The sequence below is a fragment of the Athalia rosae genome, chromosome 6 (assembly GCF_917208135.1).
Source record: "Athalia rosae chromosome 6, iyAthRosa1.1, whole genome shotgun sequence".
In the NCBI taxonomy this organism is placed as follows: domain Eukaryota; kingdom Metazoa; phylum Arthropoda; class Insecta; order Hymenoptera; family Athaliidae; genus Athalia; species Athalia rosae.
Window position 1 is genome coordinate 428492 of NC_064031.1, and position 26937 is coordinate 455428.

General features: G+C 48.3%; 1 protein-coding gene across 5 annotated transcripts in view; it reads right to left on the reverse strand.

Moving 5' to 3' along the window:
- LOC105683165 (protein dead ringer) overlaps nt 1–26937 on the reverse strand; it is a 70449-nt gene that overhangs the window by 32112 nt on the left and 11400 nt on the right. For 3 of the 5 annotated variants that reach the window (XR_007279090.1, XR_007279089.1, XM_012395589.3), the window contains exon 2: nt 10816–11535. Coding sequence is in view for 3 of the 5 variants with exons in the window: in XM_012395589.3 (XP_012251012.2) it covers nt 10816–11535 (720 nt within the window). In the remaining 2 variants the exon portion in view is untranslated. The remainder of the gene's footprint in view (nt 1–10815; nt 11536–26937) is intronic. The other 2 variants (XM_012395593.3, XM_012395591.3) reach the window with 2 other exon arrangements.

Genomic DNA, 26937 nt, shown 5'->3' on the forward strand with positions numbered 1-26937 from the left:
AATTACGAGAGAAGGGAAGGAAATCGACGAAACGGGGATGGAAGAATCGGCCGGAGTCGCATGGGGCGGCGTGAAATTGGAAGGAAGTGGATAAATCGAAGTACTTCGCCGAGTATATCGTCGTACCGTACGGAGAGAAGCTCGTGGGTGAAACGTAGGAACGGAGAGGGAGGGAAAGGTCGATCGCGTCAGCTTCAACCGCGAGGATCGCCCGACGACGGAATGGAGAATAACCGGCGAGTTTTGTACGCTGGTGTGTGCTTTGGGAAGAGAAGAAGGGAACGGAAGAAAGGGGCGACCCCGCACCGCGCAACGCTTGTAAACGCGTTGATGATTTAATCAGACCCTATAGGTGGTCAAGCTGTTGCTTCCCACCAATTGAATTAATTGCGGACCGAAACAAGTCGTACATCAACTAACGCACTTTTCCAACACGCTCTCCGCAACCGTACCGACTACGAAGAACCGTTCCGAACCCCCGAAATAAATTCCCCATCGCCCGTTCCGATTCGTTTCACGATCGGACGATCCTCCTCCTCCTCCTCCTCCACCTCCTCGTCGACGTCGTCGCGCAAAATTGATTCAACGCCTCGATGTCGTCGACGTCGCCGTGGACAGCGAAAAGTTCGCACGATCGTCAAAGACATTTTATGCGCGAGGTGCGGGTCGGGTCTGCGTCGTATCGTGGATATTTAAAAAAAGGAGGTAGGTGCATAGCTGAGGGCTTTTTGTTTAAGTTCCAGGAACAAGCCGAGTGCACGTACGAGTCGCTAGCAATGGCGGGAGGTCGTGCTGAAAACAATGTATTTTGCGTAATAATAAAGAAGCTGAGGAATGAAAAAAATCAAATAAACGAAAAAAATGAGAACCCAACGAGTTACAAAACGAGAACGAGTCGGCGACGACAATGTTGTTTTGTCGACAGGCGGTCTCCGCAACGTTCCGGAACCCGACTCCGAACGACATACCGGCAAAGGCGTAGACTTATTTGAACGAGTCTCGGGAAACACGGAGTTCGGAAACTCGAGAACGGTCGCACCGGCGATGCACGCGCGCAACCGTCTCACGAGGAAAAAGAGAGAAACGGAGAAACAACGAGTCGCCGTCGGTCACGAGAGGCAAAATAAGTGCAAACGTCGTTACGCGTTGTACCGGTACCGCGACAATTGTTCAGAGTCTAACGTAATATCGCCACTCGCGCGAAATCTCCGCCAAATCTCGTTGGTTTTCCTTCGCGCGCGCAACACGCCGCGGCGTTCGAACGGCGACAGGTCTCGAGGAACCGATCGGCGAGGGGAGTCGGACCGAGCGATTTTCCGGTTCGATATCCCACTTCGAAACGGTTTTCGGCATTTCGAGTGTTTCAAAGAGACGTTGTTCTATTGGATTCTTTCCCCCCCCTTTTTTTTTTAACGACGGTACGCGACGTTTCGTCGGATTGTCCTCGTGGCTGCAACAGATGTAAACGCCCTTTGTAACCGATCGTGTGGTACGGTCTTATCCATTGAGAAGCTGGCGGCGTAGGTTGGATGGAACAAATCGGTGCAAAAGCGCCCCGCGTATAATGTAGCTTGAACGCGCGAGTTCGTAGAGAAAAAGGAGTGGAAGGAACGGAGGAAGAGGGAGAAGGAGGAGGGGGGGGGAGGGGGGAGAAGAAGAAAAAGAAGATGAAGACGAAGACGAAGAATAAAAGTTTGTTATACAGGAATGGACGGAACTCGTTGATAAAAGAAGACCGTATTACGGATTCAGGCGAAGATCTGGCGCGGCCATTATGCGGCTAATAAGATGCGAGGAGTTAAATCACGGCCTGGACAAAGGACGCACCTGAATGGCGTCAAAGAGACAACTGTCGCGAGAGATTTCAATTTGTCTTGATTAGTGTGGTGAATATTAAGCGGAGCGGAGAACACGAACGGCTTCCATCCCATCCCATCCCATCGCGTCCATTCCCGCCCCATCCGATCCTCGATCCTCTATCATTTTCCTCGAGGCTCCGAGTCACTTGTAGACGAGCAACTGTCTCGCGCACTTCCACGTATGATAAAATAATACGAAGCGCGTTTCAAAGGCACCCGGAGACTACGACGAGCGCGACACGCTCCCACCGACGTCGAGGATACCGCAATCATCCTTCGGGGAATCGCGATCTTCGGATCGAAATCTGCAGCGGACCTTCGCCGATCCGTGCGATCGATCGGACGGACGGACGGACGGACTGACGGACGTACGGCCTTGCGGGACGCGAGAGCGTGTGGGTTTTCTCGGAGGATAAAAATGCCGGATACATCGCGGTCGGGGAACGAAGAGCGAGTAGGTTGCAGGGTCGTTAGCGGGCGAAGGGCTGATGGATCGAGCGTCGTAAAATGGTTTAAGGTACGTCGGTACACAAAACACTTCGGTAGCCCCGGGTTAAATAGTGTACAACAAATATAGGTACTCGAATCATCGTGAGACGCGAGCGGATGCAACCGCCATAAATCCAGGGTGGGGATAATTTTCCCCACCCGTTATTCGCGGCCAGTCGTTCGTTTTTCTCCACTCCTCGAATTCGTCGGATTTCCGAGACGACGTCATCCCGACGGGAATTAATTCGAGGCGGGTTACCATTTTTTCAAAGCAAACCCCGTCCGTGAATTCTCCCGCGGTGTGTACGACGCCCGCGTATACGCGCCAACTAATTAATGAGCTCTCGGTCATTAGGAGGTAGGTGGATATAGCTCGCGATCGGTTTGGGTTTGGTCGCTGTATTATATATCCTCGGTTTCGTTTAGTTCAGTTTGGTTAAGGCCCGGTCTCGTCGAGCCGCACAGGGGCGGGCACGAAACTTGCCAGACTTCACCTCGCTCGAACGTTTAATTGATCGCTTAACAGTCACGTACGCGAGGGAACTCGGGTATTATACACATCGTGAGCCACGGGCAACGATCTTGATGTTAATTAATGCAGTTGACTGTGAAAAATGATCGACGCTGTCTTTAGGTGATGAACCGTCTCTCCCCCCGGAGATATTTCCCTTCGCCCGACACCGGGAGGGATCGTCCGTGCGTCGCTCCGCGCGCGCACAAACACACGTCCGCCTCCGGTGGAAAATAAATAAACGGACAAAGAGAGAGACGCGCAACGATGAAACATCCGGCGATTTTTCCCTTACGAGACTCTCGAATCGGCGCGTCGTTTATCGACCGCGCGGAATCGGACCTCGCGAAAATCACGCACCTCCCCGATAATCTCGCGAACGCGGGCGAGACTCGCGGTACGTAGGAGCCGGAGAGGAAGCGTTTGTGATCTTTGTTGGGTTTGTGTGGGTGCGCGACGATTCCACGCGAGATGAAATGGGACGAGAGAGGGACGGAGGGAGGGAGAGTTTTGACACGACATCTGTCGGACGTCAGAAGCCCGCGCGAGATCTAAGGCCGGGAACGCCAACTTCCGCTAATCCGAGAATCGCTCTTTTAATGCACGACGACTTTCGCGATTATAAATATCAGGGATACCGAGAAGCGAACCAGGGGTGTCTAGACTCTGCACCGAGATGGAAACCGCCGGCGACGATTCGACCAGCGGAATAACCGCGATGACTCGGGGGAAAAAAAAAAAAACACTCTTGCCCCCGCAACGATCCGCGTTAGACGATGTAACGGACGTTGCACTTACTCGGCTCCGAAACGATGCGGAGGAAATATCGAAATCCACCGTCAGCCGTCCTGCGTACGCGATACCGTTCTCTCGGATGCCCGCAACACGATATCGTTCCGACGAACGCTCACGCGTGTTAATATGTTTTTCTATTATTTGCTTCTCAAAAATTTCAATACCGGATCGAATAACAAAATCAACTATTTATCTACCTGTCCGATCTAATTCTGTTTGCCTCTCTCGGAGCGTATCATTCCTGTTTTCGTACATGCTCGAAAACATTCACATCGCCGCCGCGTCGTCCGGTCGACGAATTTCGTTGGACGAACAGAGAGAAAAAATCGGGGAGAGAGAGACGAAAAAACAGAGGAAAGCTTTTGGAGAAAAGTGTCGATGTACAGGTGAGTCGACGCGTTGACGAAATCGCATTCACCGTCTTCTTTGCATTACGCGATACATTTCTACCGCAGATTCACCGCCGCCGCGGATACTCGCCTACCTACGTGCGTATGATTCTAAATCGGCAACCGCAAAATGATGAAAGAAAAAAAAGAAAAAGATTCGCTCTCTCACCCTCTCCCCGGACGATAATTCAAACAATGACGGAGGAGAGAATCGCGTAACTTTCGAGTCTCCGTATTCTCGTATATTCTCGCCTGAGATCGAAACGAAAATAAGTCGCTGATACATCATAGGTGTGTAACGGTGGCGGGCGGGCTCCGTTCCGATACGTATGTTATATACGCGTGTCCCTGAAACGTCGCTATACAGAGACTCGCTCGTTGATGACTAAACTATTTATTAATAGACCGAGTATTAGCTATTGTATCGTCATTAAGAATCGGCCGCATAGCCGCCGACACGAACCGCGTACATCGTACGCACAAATCGGTCTTCGAAGCGTTCGTACGACTCGAACTTATCGACGCCCTACCGGCTCTCTCGCCCGCCGCGGAACCCTTCCCTCCGTGTCGAAAAGAAACGTCGGACGTCGCCCGACGAACATCACCTCCCCTCCCCCCCTCCCGAAACGTGCGGATAACCGTATTTGCCCTTGACGATACAAGCGTCGGGTGGGCAATAATTGCAGCTTACGGTGCCCGTGGGAGGAATGCGCGCGGGGGTGCGGGACGTACCGCACGTGGGCATGCAAAGCATAGTTTGAAACTCTAATGGCACGCGACCTGTCCTATAAACGTCAAAGTATTTCAAACGGGGCCCTAAGATGTTCGGATCGGTTCGTGCGGATAATTTTAGAAGCGAGTCGGTTCTCCGGGTGCGAGAGACACGCACGAGAGAATCGAGTGTCGTCCAGATGGTGACATTGTTGGAAACACGCTCCGGAATCTAACTTTACCATAATTTCAACCGTCTAGGGACTAATACCGTGGCTCTCTCTCTCCCTTCCCTTCCCTTCGCCGCCTGCCCTTGCGCGGCCGACTCGTTCCCTTTTATTTTTCACGTCGGTAGGAGCCCTCCTTGCAGGGGTGAACGCGGATATAGATAGAAAAGCTTTTCTCTCCCCCTTTATTTTTAAGTATCGACGGACGCCCCCGTCCCCCCGTCCTTGAGAACGAGACGGACCCGGTGGGTGTGTCGAGTCGACGTCGACGAGTCAACCCTTGCGGCGATCCGTGGAGAGTCGGGAATCGGCTCATCTTCCGTCCCCTACTCCGGCGAGTGGGAAATGCTTTTTCAAGGCCGACGGACGAGATTTCCGGATATCTTCGATCATGCCGTTCCAGTTGCGCGGTCGCACTTCACACCCGTCCTGTTCGCCGGGATGAAATCTATACAACAACACGCGCGGGTCTACCGCCGAAGCTAATTATCACTCGCGCACGCGATTAGTCCGGTCGAACGACGAAGGATGTCTCAATTATTGGCGAAGTGATTAGGACCTGAACAAAAAATCGTCGGCAACCTCACCCTCCCTCTTTCCCTTTTGTAAATGTTCCAGACTTTCGACCTCGCCTAAAAAACGAACTGCAACGAGCCAAGATCCGCGAGACGGAATTCTCCCCCTCCGACAGGACAGGCGCGGTGCGTCGCGTATCGAGTGCCTACACATGTTGCACGAAATGCGTTCGTATTTACGGAGAAACGGAGAAATGGAGAAATGGAGAAATGGATAAACGGACGGAGGGACGGACGGACGGACGGACGGACGATACAATATGTAGGAGGATGTATGGGGTAGTGAAAAGGCGCGCTCTCGCCTCATAGAAAAGCTAAGCGAGAGCCAGAGAAAAGATTAGCCTGGACTTAGTGACACTTGACACTTGATGGATGAACCGTGGCAAGCGGACAAGACTGGCTTTCTATGGACGTCGCTGCATATATTACACCCGCGTTGCGTGGCGAGTATCGCGAAGAGAGAGAGAATGTAAGAAATAAAATGAGAAAAAATAATGGGAGAAAAACGACGAGGAACAAGAGAGAGAAACATCGAAGAAAAGAGGTGGTGATCCTCGTTCCGAGACTACGCGTCGATCGTAATGAGCACCGCGACTCCGTTAGCGACGAGTTTTGAATACAAAGTGACATCGCGCGGCAACGGGGTTAAAGGTACCGCGATAAAAAGGTACGAAAATATCGCGGGGGACGAAAGAGAAACCTCGCAACGAGTGGCGATCAATTATAACGTTGCGCGATACGCAACGCACGTGCGGGATACAATTATTTCGCGTGGGCGTCGATACACGGCACCGAGGATGCATCGTCGATGGTTGTTTTTTTTTTCCATTATTTTCTTTTCCAGCGGGGTGTGCGCGTACAATAGCGAGGATGCGTCTCGGAAATGGGTATGCAAAACGGTACCGAGCCCAGAAACCTGGCCGACTTTTGTCGCGTCGTTCGAAATCGTCGACCTTGCGAACTCGGAACCGCGGAAAGCTCGTCTCTTTCGTCGAGGGATCCCCCCCTCCTCCGTACGGAGTCGGTGATCCCGGGAGTCGGAAGGCGGAAAAGTTGTCGGAACGAGGTGGAAAATACCCCGAAGAATCCGGACGCCCGGGTAGGCTAATCGGGTGGAAGATGATCGCGCGCGGCAGCTCGGAGCGCGTAAGATCGGTCGGTCGGTCGGTCGGTCGCTCGCCGAGCGACACTCTCGCGAGACCGCCCGGGCACCGCCGTAGAAATAAAAGGAGAGAAATTAAAGAGAAACAAAGAAAAAAAAAAAAAAAAAAAAGGGAAAAAAAATTTAAATACGATTGAATGAATACCGGCGACACTTGCACCCACATCATTCATTGAAATTCAAATGATATCTGCGCACCGTTGTACCGCACCGCGGTGTTACACATACAGGCGGGTTCGCTATCCCCGTCGCTCCGCTCTCCTCCGGATCGCCCCGAGACTCCCGCCGTCCCTCCGACAACGCGACGAACACACGAAGATGAAATCGACGACTACCGAGGTGCTTTTTGTGTCGGGCTCGTACTCGCGTCGTACGTGTAGCAGATCGGTTATAGTTCCCTTTGGTCTTTGTGAGGAGAGGCGAAGAGTCGGCTCGATGTGTGGGGGGACTCGTCGCACACTCGCGCACCCCGAGATGACGGACTCTCGAGTAAGGTTGGGACGAAACGACGAAACGACGAAACGACGAAACGACGAAGCGAGATACACGCTTTACATATATGCTTATGTCGGTGGTATTCATAATAATAGCTGGCACGGGTCGACTATATGGTCGTATAATATAATACGCCTTTTGCTCTTTCGTATGCTAACCGGGGTCAAAATATAACTCTCCTTATGGAATAACGAATTCGATGTGTGTCAAATTCAGAATCTCGTCTCTTCTCACCATTATGTCCCGCAGCTCCATATACCCACATCCGTACAACCTCGCGCATAATTTCCCACAAACTTATAATAAAACATCCGTCCTACTCCGCACCCCCGATTCCACTCCGCGACTCGAATTTATTGTCCGCCTGAAATAATCACCGTGCAATCTTCTCCTCGCTTCGCCAGATTTCCCTCCTTCTCTCGATGTTTTTTTGTTCTTCGATTCTTTTACTCGCACGTACGATAAACGAAGCAAATAGTCAAGTACGACCGGCTCCTCCTCGCTGACTCCGGGATGAAACGTCGAGCGAGGCGTTTCCCACCTCCGGCGGCCAAACACCACGTGCGTGTCGAACGTTATTCGTATTCTTAAGGGCGATGCTCGATTCCTACCGCCCTTTGAAATCGAGGTAAGGGTGTCGGTTGTGCGGGCGCGCCAGGTGTTTTCAGGTGTTCCGTCGAGAGCACGCGTCGTCGTGTCTCCCGCAACCTTCTTTTCGAACGGTTTCCCGATGGGGAGCACGTGCGATCCGGGGTAACAGGTAGATATAAAGCATCGGTGTACCGGAAAGACGAGCTAAATCCATCGACCGCAAAATACACCGCGCAAACACAAAGGACCCGAGGGGGACTTTTCCGGAGATATAGCGAGAATTGCACACCAACCCACCCCCGAGTGAGCGGAAGAATTCTTTCGCGTCGACGGATGAAAATCTCTTTTTTTTTTTCTTTCGCGTCGATAAAATTGCCTCGCATCGGAGATCGAACGATCGTTAGGATCGAAGGAAGGCGTGAAAGATTTCGTGCTTCATTTGACGCGTTAAATTCTGTTTGATATTTTCTCGTTATTGTTGTTATTTGTTCTTTCCTTTCTCAAAATCGACTCGACAACGGCTTCAATTAGCGACCGGGTAACGATCAACGCTAATTAAATAAGCCGTAACAAACGAGAACTGTGGGTTGCAGCTCGCAACACTCGGAGAGATGGGTACGTACGTCGGAAGTTCTATAGGTGAATTTTATACGGCGCGATATTTAACAACCTCGTCCAATTATTAGGTAAACAGTTCTCCGAAGCACGCACGAGCACCGTGGCCGGGACGATGAAGAAATATAAATCGAAGAGAAAACCAGGGAGGAAGACGAAAAAGATTCGAAAAGCGATCCCGTACGGTGTACACGGCAGCCGCAACGGGGAAAAGCAAAAGAAAATGCCGCGGATAGATAAATAAATAAATGGTGACGAAACGGGTACAGGCGCGGAGGGGGCGAAATGCAAAATCCACCGTGCGCAGGTGACTGAAAATCATTAGAGCGTAAAATCAATAGAGATATTGTGAGACGATGTGTGCGGACGTGGAGTAACCAGCCTGCAGCGGCGAAGACGTAGACCGCGAGTCGAGCGAACGTGTCGGTGTAAAATATCTCAAACGGTGAAACGAACGAAGGTAAACTCGGTGCGATCCGGGTTAGCGAATAGAACGTACAAGTTCTCGGCCTCGACGTCGCGTCCCGTAGCTTCGGAACGGGCACACAGGCGCGACGGTTCGCGTGTGAGTTCGCGGCGATATGTAGAGAGAGACGGAGACGGAGAGAGGGAGAGAGAGAGAGAGCGGGGCGAGAGGGGGCTGAAGAAATAGCCGGCAATTTGCAGTTTTACGAGTTATTTCACAATGGCTGCAAAGTATAGTTCCAACTACGGTATTACCTCTATGGAGTAGCACCGTCGGTTGCAACCAACGACCCAAGTGTACCGACTGATCATTGTCAGTCAGCCAACCGGTGTAGCCACCGTTCCCAACCCCGTAAGGACGTAACGACGATATACACCTAGTCGCTTTCCGTCGAGCTCTCGTCGGCGCAACGACCAAACTCCTTCCGATCGGTTCCGAAATCGCCGCGCCGCGTGCGACGTCCTCCCGTTCCCCAGCGCGAACACGTTGGTCTCACCGATCCGCGGAGTCATCGTCGCACCCCATCGGCCGATATTCGATCGCTATTCACGCGAACACTTTTTCGCGACGAGTTCTACTTCCATGGATCCGATAGCGGGTAGGCTTACGTACGCGCGCACGTTACCCGGCGATGGATGTGAGATTGAAAATGGGGAGGAGGAGGAGGAGGAGGAGGAGGAAAACCACCGAGATTTTACGGCGCGTCGTTGATTAATATGTAAAGTGTAAACTAGAGACGTGCAGGCGTATATACGGACTATGGAATATGTAGATCTCTCGACACCGCGCCGTAGGCATTGAATATCGCGTGGATCAAAGGGCTAACCCGCGGTCGCGACCGAGAAAAAGTAGGGGGGAAGAAGGAGAACAAGAAGAAGGAGAGGAGGAAGAGGAAAGATTGTAAACTCAAAAACGCCTCCGCGACGATGATCGATGCGATCTCCGAGAGAAGGAACCCGCGAATGGGTGGAGCTTTTCATTTTCACCGGACTATACGATGCTTCGGTTTCTATTTCGTTTTTGCTCCACGTCGAGAGTCGGAGGATCGCGTTACTGCTCGCGAACCGGCTGAATCCGATCGTTCGCTCGCTTCCAAAATTTGGGAGAAAAAAAAATCGAGTCGAACCGGCGTCCGGGTTCACCCGGCGATCGGGTGACATCACCCCCGCGCCGACGAGATGCGTCGAAAATTGAACGAGGGGCGGAAGGGAAAAGCGTGGGGTAAAATGGCGGACGGTGGCGAACAACTGTACATCGCACGTTGTACAGCCGTTAATGTTATTACGGCCATGGGATGAAGTAATGGATGCAGAATATTCGTCAGCGTTCGTCGGATGAACCGGTGTAACTTCTGCCGTCTTTCTCTGCCTTCTTCGCGAACAATCTAAATGGTAATCCAACACCACACCCCCCGTGCAAAAACCAAAAACTCAAAGGCCATCCCTCCGCGTTTCGAAGGCGTCCATGTATATACGAACGCGCGAATATAACCGAGCAAAAACGTTTAACAAGACATGGGTGCTTCTGCAGCTTCCCCCGGCATCGGCCACCTTGTCCCCGCGACGTTATTACGTGTGTCTTGGGACGTGGCTCGCCGAATGTTTATGTATAGGTATTAGGTCGGTAGTAATTATGTCGCCCGTCCCGTAAAAATATAATAATTAGTTAGCCACTGTAAGCTCGCATTAATTAGAGTTAAGAAAAGGTTTCAATTTAAACCGAGCGACCGAGCGACCGAACCGATCCTATGCCGATGGTGACGCGCTCACCTGCGAATACGAACCCGCGCCACCGCAGGTAGGCATTGCGCGCTCGCGCATAAATTAGGAATCGAGAACGATCGAGAGGAGGGAAGCGAGTGTGTGCACGGGGTACACCGACATACGCCACAGGGTCTAATATAAACGATGAAAACGGAACAGGTACTTGCCTGACGCACCTGTTTGAACTGCTCCTCGAAGCTCCAACTGGTTTGTTGCTGATGATTGCCACCGATGTTATTTTGCGAATGTCCGTCCTCCGTTCTGCACCTCGACTCGCCGCCGTTTCTTCCGCTTCCTTGCGACGACTCGCTGGAGTGTGAACTCGCCGACGAGGTGACGGCGTTGTTGCTACCGCCGGTGGTGAAATTTTGTCCTTGCGAATGATGCGGAGGCGCGAGAAACGCGGCGGGTGGCGGAAAGGAAAAGGGTAAATTGAATCCGCCGCTTCCCATGGCGGCTTGGAGCGCCTCCAGGCCGCTTTTGTTCGACAGGACGTCCATATCCTGGTGTTGGAGTTGTTGTTGCTGTTGTCGCGACAACGATGCGTTAATTTGATTAATCGTACTACCGTTACGCGTACCGATATTCGTCGATCTTTCGCCCGTCAGCAGGGACGACACCCTCTCGTCCGAATAGCTCGGAGCCGATGACGAAGGAATTATACTCTCTGGGGAAATACTCACGTCCATTTTCAATTTCGCCAAAAAGTGCGGGTGATGCGAATTCATTAGGCTGTTAAGATGCGTCAACGGCGTCGGAGCGTTTCTCGGTATCGGCGTTGTCGACGCCGACGTGTGACCGTTGCCTTGAAGAGGTTGCTGGGGCAACTCCTCGCCGCTCTCCTCATCCTGAAGATCCGGATCCGACAAGTCCTCTTCCTGATGCGACTGAAAATCACGAGAAAAACAGAAATTTCAATAACCGCATTTGCGCCAAAATTCAAGCCCACCTCGAGGAACGTTGCCCCGATTTCATGGGAATGAAGTATATGTATGATTAGGTAGCGCACGGTTGCGCGCGTTCCTACAGCTGTAGGATAGGATGAGTTTCCGCGTGTACGATAGTAAAAATTCACACATTCGTATTATCTGTAGAATTCCCACGGATACCGGGTGTTGATTTCCTGCGCTACGAAACGTTACGATATTCGGTTTTTTTCTTTTTCTTTGTTTTTTTTTCCCCCCCCCCCCCTTTTCACCTTTTCACAACAAAAAGAATTACAATTACAATTAGCTGATACGGACATCCTGTCGTACAAGTGCGCCGGGCGACTCTCTGCGTCCATAAATGTTGACGACTCTTCAAAAATTATATTCACGTATACGTAATGTGTTGCGGGGGAAAAAAAAATCAACAAAACGCACCGGAGGTTCTGCTCGCCATTTTTCCACACGCTCAATCGTGGAATAACAAACACCCTATTTTCATTGTTGCGCGTGAACAGTAAGAATAGATTTACAGACGATTTTCGTGTGTGACCGTGGAATCGATCGCCGGCCCGGAGGCTACTCGCGTATCGGGCACGATTGAGGGGGCCGGGAATAAGATTGTAATCGCGCGTATGGATATTCGGATATTGGAGAAGTGTGTTTACGCCAACGCTTCCAATTAACCGACGGGTGTTAATTACCTTCGCAGACGACCGTGCAACGCGGTGCCTGTGTATCGGATTCAATTTCGTACGATTTCTTACAAGTTTCAGTTTCGAAAATATCGGTTCAATCTCGTGCTTTCGAGATGACGGAAGCGTCGAACGAACGTGGCGAACCGATTCGACGACGCTCCTCTTATTTTTCCATCTCCAGAGATCGTCCAATTTCCGAATTCAAAATGGAGATGGTACGTGAAATCGCAGGTAAGGTACAGCGCGGTCCTCGTCCCCTTCGCTGTATACGCTGCGGAGTTTTCTGTGTCGGCGTCTTGACCGGAGCACGTGTGACAATATTGATCTATCCGACATCTCGACGCGCGGCGTACATACCTCTACCTTTCTCCGAGGGGGAGATAATACACGAAAAAGGTGGAATCCTATTCAAACATGCAACAGGTCCGTTCGATACCGAATTCCATCGGCTGCATTAAAATATAAGTTGACCATCGCCGCGCACGAAATTTGAAAGAAATTCGAACAAACGAACGAATACGATCCGTTCGGTGAGACGACCGTATGGTCAATTGATCCTGAATTCCTATTTCCGCGTCACTCGGTACAATCGTATCGACCTACCGACAACCTCCCCGAATTGAATAATCGTACGAAGGAAGAGTAATAATCTGAAACATGAAAGGCGAAAAGTGCAGCGGATCACGATCAGGGTGGTTCGAGATCGGTAGATGTTGCTTCGTTTTCCCATCTCCCTCTATACATTTTCCATTTACTTTTTTTTTCGTTAGGATAGGTAGGGGACCCGGACCGCACCCACTTGTTTGCACACGGTGACATATTTCTACCTGCATCGGAACACATATATATCAACATATATATACATGTATATATATATATTTGTTTATATACCTACATAATGTATATCTATACGGTGGGTGGTTTATGTTAAGTTCGCGTTGCCCTTGTGCCCATAGTGCTTTTTATTTCCATTTTCATCTTTTTTGTTGTTTCATTTTATTCTCTCTCTATTGATTTATTCATCGCACCCCCGACGAGAGAAGGTAATGTCGTATACGTTTACGGAACGGACGTACGCGTGTACACCGCGTACCCATACAGCCAAGGTGCGCGGGGGAGAGAAGAAGAACGAAGAGAGGGAGAAAAAAAGAGTCCATCAGCTATATATCTATTTGTCATTCCCAAAACGACCGGGGCGCGTATTAAGCGAGATACGGTCGAGCCGCAGCAGCTTCTCCCGCAACCAATGAATATCTCATAATCTCACCTAACCATCTATACTTATCCTCACCATTCTTCTCTTCTATTTTGATTTTTTTCCCTCTTCTTTTTTTTTTTCACGTCGACTTTTCCCCCACATCTTTGGCACGTGAATCGTGACTCGCGTGAAAAAAAAAAGAAAAAAAGAAAAAAAAGAAAAAAAACCTACCACACGCGTTCGAAGGTAGCCGGTCGTCGGTACGATACGTCGCGGCTACCCGAACGTCGCTAATTATTCGCCGTCGTAAGAATACGATATACATACCGATGTATAAAAGGACGGTTATCGCGTAGCCACACACACGCGTGTAAAACGCACTTTGAAACGACATCGACCCGAGAGTTGCGTCGACGAATGAAGGTACTTGAAATAGAACTGTCCGTCAGAGCGAGACTCGAAGAAACTAAAAATCAAAGATCAAAAAAGCGAGAATAATCATTTTTATTTTCACGCCTGTTCGAAAACTAGAACGATCGCTGCACCGGCGCGCGCGGATATCAAAGTAAGGAATTTTCGTGACGGAAAATAAAAATCGGAACGAAATCGTCGGAGTGAAGAGAATCATAACCGCGATTTTTCATCGTACGAATGATTTTTTCATCTATTACCATACAGTGCGCGAGAAAGTCATCGAACGACAAAAAATATCCGTCAGCTTTTTCGAGGTGCGAAAAATTGGAAAAAGGGAAGAGGATGAAAGATTATCGGATCTCCGCGGGAATGGAATCCTAAAATTAAACTTCTCCTCGCGAATATTTTCCGCCGCACACCGTCTTTTATCGTACGAACGGTTTTATTGCGATATTTTTTGTAAGACACGCAACGCCGGGCCAAAATTGCTCGAAATTCACAGCTGCGAACACGTAGGAGACTGACGCTCGTAATTTGTCATCGCACCCTCCCCACACGTCCGCGAATGTTCGAAAAGCATCGGGATAACGCTGCATCGCGAAAAGCTCCAGCCAATCGACCGACGAACGATTGTAATCGACGAGTAAATGGAAAAAAAAAAAAACCGATCCGTGGAGAGCGATTGCACAGAGACGGAAACGTAGGAAAGATCGAGCGAACCGTACAGGGAATACCGTTCGATTCGACTTTTGTCCCCCATTTTTACTTTTGCGATCACCACTTCATCGGAGTAAGGTTGTTCCGCTCGCGGTGTCGGTTGAGTTATGCGAACGCGACGCCTACGACGACCAGATACGAACAACGTCCTCGCAACCCCGGATTCCGGTGGACATGGAAATCTAAGAAGTTGACGGAGAGCGTTTGGCTTCGTACCAAAGAACCGCCGCGGGGTTGAAGATTGTTTAAAAATTTCATCCGCGATGTAGACGCTGCACACGTGGGTATGTCGCATCATACACGCGAGCATATCCATACGGGAAGAACGTGATACGTGTGCGTGCGTACGACACGCGGTCATACCTTACCGATCGTTACCTCGACCGCGTGTCATCGATTGATACGAAAGCGAAGCGGGGCGGGATAAAATTATCGAAAGTTCTATTCACCCAGGCGACATCGAGCTACGATTAATTCTCTACATCCTTCGCGCGACGTTACATATATATTTTTCTATCCGGGTATCGGGTACACAACCACGCGTAGAGATATTCGTTGGTACGGGGTCGGGACATTAGTCGAGAGGCTGTAAAACGGTACATAAAACGAAGCCGAACCCCCGCAGAGTTCCCACGTGGGACTCTATCGGTGCCCTCTTATTATGGTACGGCTTCATTCGAACGATCTTGAATATTGTATACGAGGAGATATCCCGAGACAATGACGGAGAGCACATGTGCGCACACACGTGCGGTAGGTACCGCGGTTGACGTGCGCTGTACGTTGTAACTGGTTCAAATTCGAATCGTTTAGGGGGGTATGCGTTGCACAGGTATACGCGTACCTCTGCGTTTAGGGCGATTTAGATCCCTCGGATAAATCCGATGCACCTACAATTTGATCTATCGTCGATCGGGCGTATACACGCATCGGTACGCACACCCTGCGCGCGTACCCGCTGACCGATCGTTGCTACGACCCTCTACGCGTGTACGGGGCTGTACGTGTAATAATAATCTCCTTTCGACATCTGTTCCCCGAGAGAGGAGAAAAGAAACAATGAACGAAGGAATTCCGCTGGGAGTAAGAGAAAAGTAAATCTCGCCCCGTGCAACACGTGCCGACCAGACTTCGAGAAAGCCCCAAAACGGAAACTGCAGTTCGCAGCGTAACCGATCGATTTAAAGGCCGAAGTAGAGAGACGAGAAAATTTTTCAAAAATACTCGGTACGCGAATTGCGAGAGGAAATTGTGCGAGGAAAATTTTTCGCTGGAATCAGAGAAAACGATTGTTTCGCGAAAGCACGAAAAAACTTTAACGTAGGTACGTTACGTCTTTTTCGGATTTAAGATGAAGTTTTTTCGTTTTTTTCTCTCGAGTACTCGATAAAATGTACGGGAAAAAGGGTAAAATACACTCGTACGCGTACGCGATGTGAGCGCGTGCTCGCCACTGTCGGAAAATTATTTTTACGAAAAGCTCCGACGAGTTATGCAACTTACGCTGCAAGCTTACGATCTGCGATATCCACTCTTACGATTAGTGAGTTTGAAAACTTGGTAGGGGGGATTTGGGGCGTAAGATGCACACCGATATAGATTCGTGATGCGGCAGTGGCGATCCGGAAGACGATAAATACCGCCGAAATCTCATTCAAAAAGTTGATTAAAAAAATGCGACGATATCTGGAAATACCGGCGATTGAAAAGAAAGATAGGGAAATGAAGATATCGATACGGATAAATATTCAACGAGGTTCGTTGCAAGGTGTACGACCGTGTTACAGGTATATACCTTTGGAAAATGACCGAAGAAGAAAGATCTGACATTTTTGAGGTATAAAACGGGACTGGTCTCGCCGAGAGGAGAGGATCCGTCCAGTGTTCTCTCTCTCTCTCTCTCTCTCTCTCTCTCTCTCTCTCTCTCCCTCTTTCGCCGTGTGTTGTAAATGCGTTTTGTATGCCTGGCACAAACTATACGAACTAAATCAAGCCACAGGATTGAGCGACAAGCGATGGCTGCTGGCTCTGCCAGTCTTTATTAATGACCCGCCCGTTTTGATCTGTGCCTACAAAGCCACCCCCACTCGAAGGAAGAGGCAGAGAGAGTAAAGAAAGACGAGTTGAAATAAAATGAAATAAAATGAAATATTATAAAATAAAATCAAATGGAATAAAATGAGTAAAATCTCAGCCAACTGTACACTAGACACCGCAGACGCGGCAAAAGTTATTTTAAACTTCTCCAGCGCGAGAGAACAGAGAAAAAAGAGATGAGATACGTGTAATATCTTCACTCGTATTTATGAACGCGCGCCAGATATTATTCTTATTCTTATTATTAATATTGTTACCGTGGTCGTTGTCGTTGTCGTTGTTGTTGTTACATCTGCCCGTACGTAATGATTTCGCTGACGCGAAGAGAGAGAGAGAGAAGAACGATGAATTAATCATAGCGCGAGTCCTCGTTGGATTCATGCGCAAGTGTACTTATTAATTTTATATATTTTTACATGCATTAAATTTCTTATTGTCGGTCTTGCGTGATGCGACATATATTAAAGCTGAGTTTGAAAAGTAGCTTCTCGCTAATGGGGTTTTAATGACAGCCAGCTGTCCCGATGCCGTGGTCAAACACTTTTAGAAAATCGTCTCCCTCCCCCCAGCAGCAGCCCACGGATTCACCTCATCCCGAATCGATCTCTGGATCTCTACTCGTTCTTCGCTAATTCGGTTATGCGAAAAATTTACCCAAAATACGAACCATGGTCCAGCAGTATTTTCTATCGCATGAATTCCAACGGGAAAGTTGCGATAATTCCGCGTACCGAGTGATTCTGGTGAAACTGGTTGCGATTCACGCACGAGTCGAAATATTCGAATTTCTCGGCCTACGAGGGAACCCGAGTTGTTAGCTGGAGTCCGGGGTAGCCAGCAGCGTAAGCGGTTTGTTGTGAGGCGTCACCTTGAGGGGTCGTGGATCGTAACAAAGCGCCTGTGCCCGTGGCTACGCCGCCGACTCCAGCGTAGCTCGGGTTCGCTCGTAGAACGAGAAATTCGAATATTTTGACGCATGCGTTGATCGCAACTATTTTCAACAGAATCGCACCGTATGCACTATCTACACGGCTCGTGCAGCCAAGGTGAATTATGTCCACGAGGAGAAACGAATGAAATTTCGTTTAAAAAATGCACAATAAAACATCCGTGTGATTATAAATACGCACACACGTGCAGTGTACGCGGTGCGACTTTCAATTATGTGTATTTATGGATTCTATATTGTCGTACAACGCTTTCTATCTACATTATGCAATAATACATTTATCAATTTATTTATTCTTTTTCTTCCATGTTCCTTCTTTTTCATCGATAATATTTAATGAGGTAGAGACACGGCATCGTTATATTTGAATAACCGGTAGGCTATCGAATCGCGCGTACCGTTTAATATTTAGGCATTGATACACACCGTTCGATAAGAATTGATATTATTACATTATTACCGACGTTAGTTCGTTCGACGACGAGCCGATCGAATTCTTTTCGAGTGAGTGAATCACACGTACGCGCGAGTGAGCGAGGTCAGGACACAGGCGTGCGAAGATAACCGAACTCGCTGTAAAAATTCTATTCGTAGATAATGAGAACGATCGATTCATCGTAGTGCAGCGAGATGCACGGCTACCTCGTAAATTTTAAAAGGAGGCGAGGGGTCGAGGGGAAGGAGGAAAGCAATTTTGGAAGGCCTTTAAACGATATCGGAAAAATCGAGATTGTCACTTATTTATTTTAGCGATGAGTGTGCCGTCTTCGGGTTTCGGGTATTCAGGGAATGTCCATTAGGGCAAAATATATCCTATCCAAGTCGAGGAAAATACGGTAATACCTTATATCGTTCGTTTTTACGCGATACGGATGTACAATGGAGTATGCGCGTACTCATACACAGAAGCACAACTCCCTTATCTATATTTCCTGTACAATAGTCGAGTGAAAATAACGTCGTCCGTAATATTCTGTAACTCGGCACGGTGCAGCGCGACGGAGAAACCCAGAAAATCGGGGGTTGGTTCGGTTCGCATTGACCGCGTACACGCTCGTTCGAGACCCGGTGCATCTGGTGACCACATGCCCGACCGGTGCGGTAACCGGTCAAAATATCCGTAGAGCCTCTAGCTACCCGGAGATTCCATTTTTTTTTTTTTTTTTTTTTTTTCTTCTTCCCTTCCGCGAAATTCTTCCTAGAACAATAATCGAACCGATCCCCGGAGCTACGCGAGACTCGAGCTCTCCCTTAGAAGACGATTCGGTGTGCGGCGCAAAAAAAAAAAAATTGAAAATAACATCATTCGCGTGTTCTGAATCAACCGCGAAGGATACGCGTGTAAATGAACGTCGTCGTCAATGATTCCCTTTTTCCCGCACACGTTCGAGTCGGGCGATTCGAAGGTCGATCCGACCTCCACCCTCCGGTCGGTTCTGCTCGTCGCTCGTCTGTGCGGAGATAATTTGATCTTGGAAATGAAAAATAAAGAAAAACAACTCCCGACCCATACGCCACGTTTAGTGGGTATATTTAGATTAGAACAAATACCACCCGCAGGTAATTTTTGCTCTTTCTTCCTCTACGTTCTGGCTGACAGGGAAGAATTTTTTCGAGGGGGTGAACATTCGGGACTGAACCGTGTACGTTTGTAAGACTATTGTACACGTGTATAGGTACAGACAGCGAAATGCGACGGTCGCAGGGATGGCATTTAGCGTATCGCTTTTCCCAGAATCCTTCTCGGTCGGTTTCCATCCGACAAACTACGCTTGTCGCGATAAGAACGCACAAAAATTACCCCGAAACACTTAAAATGAAGCAGTCAGACACCGATACAGTATATCCGAAACAAAACATTGTTATATATAGACAAAAACTACCGGACAACCATTTCTCTTCTCCTCTCCTATTTTATGTCTCTTATTTTATCATTTACCTTATTCTCTTCTCCTGTCGTCCATTCGAAGGAAAACTAGATGAAATGTGGGCGAGCGAGCCCGTCTCTCTAGATGGGGAGGTAGGCTCGCGCGGAAGCCGGGAAAAAAGCGAAAAGTCGAACAAATATTTTGCCGAGTGGGAGGAAATTATTGCCCGGGTACGAGAAACATCGCGCGAGAATAATTTATCCGTAGGTCAACGATGGATTTATAGGTCGTTCGTTTGTCCATTTCTCCACGATCGCGAAACGCAACCCGGTTGGTTTACGGTGTGTACGGATATACGCACGTGTATACGCGTGGAACGAGTACACGTACGCAGCTGCTCCGAGTCAGACCTTGACCTTGAGATGTTGAGTTATACGTGTAAAAGAAAAGTATGCGGTACACGCGTGCGTACGTATGCGTGCTTCGGTTGGCAGGACGCGTGCCTGCGTTGCGTAGAACGAATATGGCATACGTGTGTAACGTACGTACACCTACTTCTATTACCACGTGGGGATCTTCACGAAGTCGCGACACTTGAAAAGTTTTCGGAGCTTCGCATGTGTATATATAGAGGACGAAGCTGCAGCGTGCAGCGCACACGTGTTTCTCAAAGATCTCCCGCAGCCTCCATCCCCACGTTACTTTACCACGCGGTATGGAATAAGGTCGGAAACGTGGGGTATGCTCGATCCGTACGGACGGACGAAAACGGCAGAGGCAGCGGACTCGAGTATTCGCAAGTAATACCGATGGATTTTCATCGATTCGCTCGCAATGAACGTTTCGGACGATCGTTCGGCTTCCGACGCGGTGGAAGATTTTTTTTCGAATCGATGTGATTTTTTTTTTATGAAATTTCCACAAGGTACGAAAAGAAAGACTCGAGAAGACCCTGTACTCTCCGCGTAGCTTCTGACATGTATCTATATATAGGTATATACATCATACACTCGGGTGGGGGAGAATTCCGAGACGAGACATTCGAACGTTAAAATTAGACACGAAAGCAGCCCCCATGCTCCAAAGCCAACCCTCCCGAATAGAGCGAAAGTGGAAAAATTGAGGTGGATATACAATTTGGGTATCGAGAATATTTCAAGAGGACTCGAAGATATTACGCTGCAGCCCATTCGCGGTCACCTCGTCTCACTTTCGATCGAAAATCGAACAATCCCCGCAGTAGGTCGGGGAAAGACAGAGTCAACGAAGAACAAAGATAACATGAGATGGTCGTTCGCGTTTCACCGTTTTCATGCAAACACCGTATTCACAGATTTACAGAATTCGTAGGACGATCGATTTCGAAAAAATCCGAATCATCGCGATAAAATAATCGTGAAGAATTTCCATCGCGCGGTCGTCCTAATTATTATAATCTCGTATAGAACGTATGATAATAATTTGGTCGCCTCGTAAGATTTACAGTTGGCGTGTCCGGTGGGTCCACGGTATAGTCGTAGGTATACGTACAACTACAATCTATACACCGTGTATATGATAATATTATAGCTGCATCGGGATCGCGTGTTGCGAAAATATGCTTATTGTACACCGATGCAGACTCTTCTCATTCCTTGCCAAACGGTAGCCGGCGGTGGGTCATTTTTTTCTTTTCTTCTACCTTTACTTTTGCTCCTGCTTTTACTTTTTCTCTCTCGTTCCATCTCGCCTACTCCAACGTACCACCGCACCCGAACGAATGGAGAAAAAGCAATTTGCGATGGATCGAAGAGTCAAATAAAATCAAACGAACCCAAATAAAATCGGATGAAAAAAGAGGAGAGAAATAAAATATACCGATGTCGGATGCTGCGGCGCGGCACACGTTGTTCTACACCCACGTTTCCTCTACACGTCTCTCGTACGGTAACCGATCTACCGACAGATTAATTTAATTATATACTATAATAAAGGGTTATAAGCGACTTCCATATAATAATTCCCCCCGTCCCTCGAGTTTTCACTAGAACTCGTTTAATATACGTTACAAATCGCTGCCGGTATCCTCGGGTCCTGCGCTTTGTACGAACGCGAGCGTGACAAGATGGGGCGGTTACGATATAAATTTTGGAATTTCAAATCGCCTTACCGTGTATATTTAATGCACACGCACGACGTACCCTTGCAAAGGTTGAACCGTGCGCCACGGGAGCCTCGTCGCGTAGAAATAATTATCGTTTCGGGATTATCGATCCGACACACGAATTCCGAATTCCGCCGATACATTTATCGGCGAGCCGGACAAATGATCCATAAATATTACGTGGACTTTTGAACTGTTTGTTGGTGAGACCGTAACGCTATCTCCTGCATTTATATTAGGTAATCGCGTCGCTTCCACGTTCGGGTATTATACGATATCCTGTCGGCGCGCGGGGCTCTCTGATTCACAACTACCGTCGACGAGAAATATTTCCCAAGGAAATTTCAACGAACCTTGGTAACGGTCGCCGCATTTTCCGGATCCCATCGAAATCCAGAGATCCGCAGCGTCCCTCGAAATGTGCAAACACTCGGTGACACCCGATATACACCGATTCAACTGGGGATGCAACAACGAAGGCAATAATAACTACATACGATGACGATGATAATGATTAACCCTCGTTGCCCTGCCGCGGTCTATCGCGGTGTAAAGGTCCCGGAGAATGTAAATATTCGTACGTATGTATAAAATATATAAAAATACGCACGATATATAAAATAACGATCTACCCAGTGTACATACGTGTGCCCATGGAAAAGTATACCAGGTACATACATACGCTATACGTACAATGAACGATGATAATAACAACAATAATCTTATTGCAATATATTATCATCCTGTACGCCGTTTAAATATTCAGCAAGAGTTTTTTCTTATCTTTAATTTTTTTCCATCTCTCTTGTTACATAAATATACGTACATGCATACGCGCGCGTATATCCGTACACGTGTGTGTATAAAATTTACGATTTACGATTGGCTGTGCCCGCTGCAGCCTGCAACGCACGTTGTGTCCAACGACTGGACAACGCCTCGTCTCGCATGCCTCCGTCGATTGATTTATGGACGACGTAACTTGAACGAAATGGTCGCGCACGTATCCGTCCGTCCGTCCGTCCGTCCCGACCATCCAAAAGTATTTATTATCCTTCGCGGATAACATTATCATTTTTCATCTTTTTCCCCCTTTATTATTTGCCTTCGATATTTTTATTACGTCCTATTCGCGTTCGCAGTTTTATTATTTTTTTTTTTTTATTTCGACGTCGCGCCTCGTACGTACGACATCGCGTGTACCGGTGTACACGGGCGTACGTTGATACTCGATGTACGCGTACAAAAGAAATGGATAAGAAGTTAATCGTAAGAGGAAAAATGTTCGTACAAGTGAGATATTTTCAAGTCCTCCGCACGACGTCCGAATAACTCACCATCGAGCTTCGGGACGCGGTTATTTTCCTTTTTGGCCTCCGCAGGGTCAGGACAGATTCGGTCGAGCCCGGAGAGATTTTTCATCTCTTTTCCACATCTACGGCACATTGTACCGCATCAACCCCCGGCGGCTGTATAAACTCAGCCGGGTACACGTACGACACACGTGCGAAGGATATTTTAGCTCCTGATTATTAACTTTGTACATTCGAACGGATAGCGACGAAGAATCCAATTACAATGCGATACACAGGTGCACGTATACCCATAATGTCTATGTAGCCTCGATGGTAACTTTGCCCCCCGGTCTATACCAGGTATAATCGTTTCTAATTTGATAAACTGAAAATCGTGCTTTACGTGTGTGTATTGTATTATATACATGGGTACCTATTCGTTGTACGGATATCGATAATTCGTGGGCAAAAATTACGCGGATCATGTCCGCTGCCTCCTCCTCCCCCGCTCTACAGACCCCAAGTTTTTCGCTCAACCTCCCGGATTCCGAAGAAAAGCAAATTATCTTATATCTGAAAACTGATATCAACGTATCGTTATACCTGTGATCGCGACTTTCGATTTTCTACTCCGACCGAAAAATAGAATGACTCGGAAAATTTACATGACAAGCAGAGGTCGGTATAGGGGTATACCCCTCGTAGAGCGAGACGGTCGACGATGAACAGTCAAAATAAAATTCGAAAAAACGAAAAAAAGCAAACGATACAAGGAAAAGATCGTCCATAGGTTCTCGAGGAGAACAAAAAAAAAAAAGGTCCGAAGAAAAAAGAATTCCCGGACAACTATCGGCCTCGCAACGGGAGGTCGTCGCCTATTGCTGGCGCTCGGCGTCCACGGTGTCGAGAAAAATCGCACTTCCTCTTTCGGTTCTACGTGAGTGTATGGGAATCGGAAACTAAAATCTGCAGCATTGGCGAACTCATAGATTCATAAGTGATGATCAAAGTTGAGGGGAGAATTAAATTGCCCACCTGATTGTTTCTGGCCATTTTTTTTTTTTTGACAAACTCAATAACAAGCGCAACATTTGACTATGACGTTTCTCTCGCTATTCGCCACCCTCAAAGTTGATATGGCGACGAACTCCATGAGGGGACGCCCTCAACGAGACGTATGAACAAGGTGAGTCGCACCCCCAAATTTTGCACAGGTTGACCCCTTGTTCGCGCAATCTCGTCTCGACTATAAAACAGATCGTGGACGTGTTCGGTGAACATGAGAAGCGAAAGGACTAGAGAAAGAAAGGGCGAAAGGAGATGAAAGAGGAAGAATGGAAAGGGAAAAACTAGGGAGGTGAAAGAGAACGGTTAGCTGGTGCAACTGTCGTAGTCGGAGGGTCTGCGCGAACGTAGGTAAGGTCAGGCGGGTAAAATGTGTGACGACATCGTACGTATATAATACGTATGTGCCAAAGACGCGTGGCGTCTAGCCGCGCACCGGACACCGTGACGTCGTCGTATCGCCGGGGATCTCGAGACGTGACTCATTGTCGGAATATATGATAACTTGCGTACTTGTACCCACGTCTGTCGAATCGCGGTATCGCCGAAAGAGAAAAAATATCTCCTCCTCCCATCCCCCGCGAATTATTTCCACTCGGTCGATAAATATTCCCGAGTAGAAGATTTCGCGAACGATTTTCACGAGACGCGGATACGCGGCTCAGATGTGAAACACCGACGATCTCTTTCGTGATTTCTGCCACGAGAGCGTAAACTCACACGCGTGCGACATAACTAATCGAATTACCATTTTTGATTATTTTCCACGCACGGTGATACGGTCATCGAGCGAATCGAATTTTCAATTACAGTTTTTGACGCCCCCCGTGACACAATGAGCCTTCGCTACGCCGGTTCAACGCTCCTTTTTTTCCCTCTCCCTGCAGGCGTTCCTCTGTGCACTTTTACGCCGAAAAATCATTCGTCGAGGAATCGCGGTGCGCAGCATCTGGGTTACGGGTGCTGCGGTTTCCGGATGCACGGTAAGTCGCTCGACTCGACCAACGCACAGATGTACGTACGTAGGTACGACCTACCCGTGCGCGAAGGTAGGAAGGATAATCGCACCCGTTGCGTATACATCTAAGTAGGTGTATGGAGCGGGACGCGTGTGGAGGAATGTACGGCGGTTTCCTTTGCGTTCGAGTCGCGGTAACAAGAGGAGCCGGGAACCTTACCGGGTGGAACTAGCGGAGAATCTCGCTCCACGACTACTCGGGTCGGAAACAGAAACGGCTGCACGTCACACAATATTACTCTGACTTTTGAACCCTTTGGCACCACTGAGGCGTGGGTACGGCGGGTACGGCGGGTGTAGCCACGTACGTACGTACCTACGTGTCGCGCGGGTGTATAATAACGTCAACCGTTGGCCTTACACGTACACCTATACCAAACCCGACTCGACCCAGCATCTGTTTCAGGAGCGAATGCCGGCGATCGGGATATTATCGCGCCGCGGGACGCTTTGTGACGTTAATATTACAGGTATAAGAGCCGAACCGCAACCGACGCAGATTTCGTGCCAAACACGTTAACGATATATATTAACCACTCCGATCTGCACCTGCGGGGCACAGCGACGCGCGAATTCGCGCCGCGTCCGACACGAAAAAAGCCCGTTCGAAAAATTAATTCTCAACCCCTGGAGATGCATGGACGTGGACGCGAATGACGACGACGACGCGGACCCCGAAGAAAGGGAAATCAAATCAGATCGACTCAAATTTTCAACCCCGTGCCCTGCAGATACTCGAAACGGAACAACTCCGCTCACAATCGGAGGGACTCGGAGGTAGTGAGAAAATCGAAGCTCCCGGGGACACCCTCTTGTATTATTTTCAATTCGCGGTGAGTCGGTTCAACGGTTCTAATAGAGCGTGTAAAAGACGTATGCGTGGTACGTACCTGTCGTACGTTGGGCGCCGATATACGTGTACACGCGAAAGCGTAAACGAGATAGAAATAAGATATATCGCATGGTCGGGGCTTCTCGCCACAGACTTACGGCCGTCTTAGGGTCGCTCTTGTCGTTACATTGCGGGTATAACGTCGATATATCTACATGCGCACCGTCGATGTACACCGACGACCACGTATACGTATGTACGTACTTTCTTTCTTTTCAGCATCAACGTCTTCGAATGAGAGCGCACGCAGGACATATAGACGAGGTATTCCACGTCAAAACGAAAACGTTTCAACTTCAACATTTTTTCAGACATAGTTTTGCCAAACTGGTTAATTTCAAATTTATTTTTGACAGAAAAAAGTATTGATTCTAACCACGGAACTGATTTACGGAATCGTGAAACGTAATTACATTTTTTCACCCTGCAATCGATTTCAAAAATACTTCAATTTTTGGCCCAAAAATCAACATTTTTTTTTCAAGGGTTTCCTATGTTTTTCTTACGTATTTTGATCTCAGGAATCCGAATCTGAAAGCCAAATTGGTCTATCTATAAAATTGATCGAGTTATCGACTTTTCGAAGCAGAAAAATGGAGATATCTCGATGGGAAAATTTCGTAGCTCAATTTGACCAACGGATTCGTGTTCCTGGGGTCAAAATACATAAGAAAAGTGTCATTCAATCGATTTTGAAAATACTTAATTTTTGGCCCAAAAATCGAAAAAATCCAAAGGGGTACCCCTTGGAATTTTTGCGATTTTGGGACCAAAAATCAACATTTTTTTTTCAAGGGTTTCCTATGCTATTCTAATGCATTTTGGCCTCAGGAATCCGAATTCGCAAGTTAAATTAGTCTATCTATAAAATTGATCGAGTTATCGCCAATTTTCTGACTTTTGGGCTGGAAAAATTGTGATATCTCGATGAGAAAAAATTGTAGGTCGATTCAGTCGACGGATTTGACGCAGTATGCCCCGTACGCACGTTGTGCATACATCAGCTGCG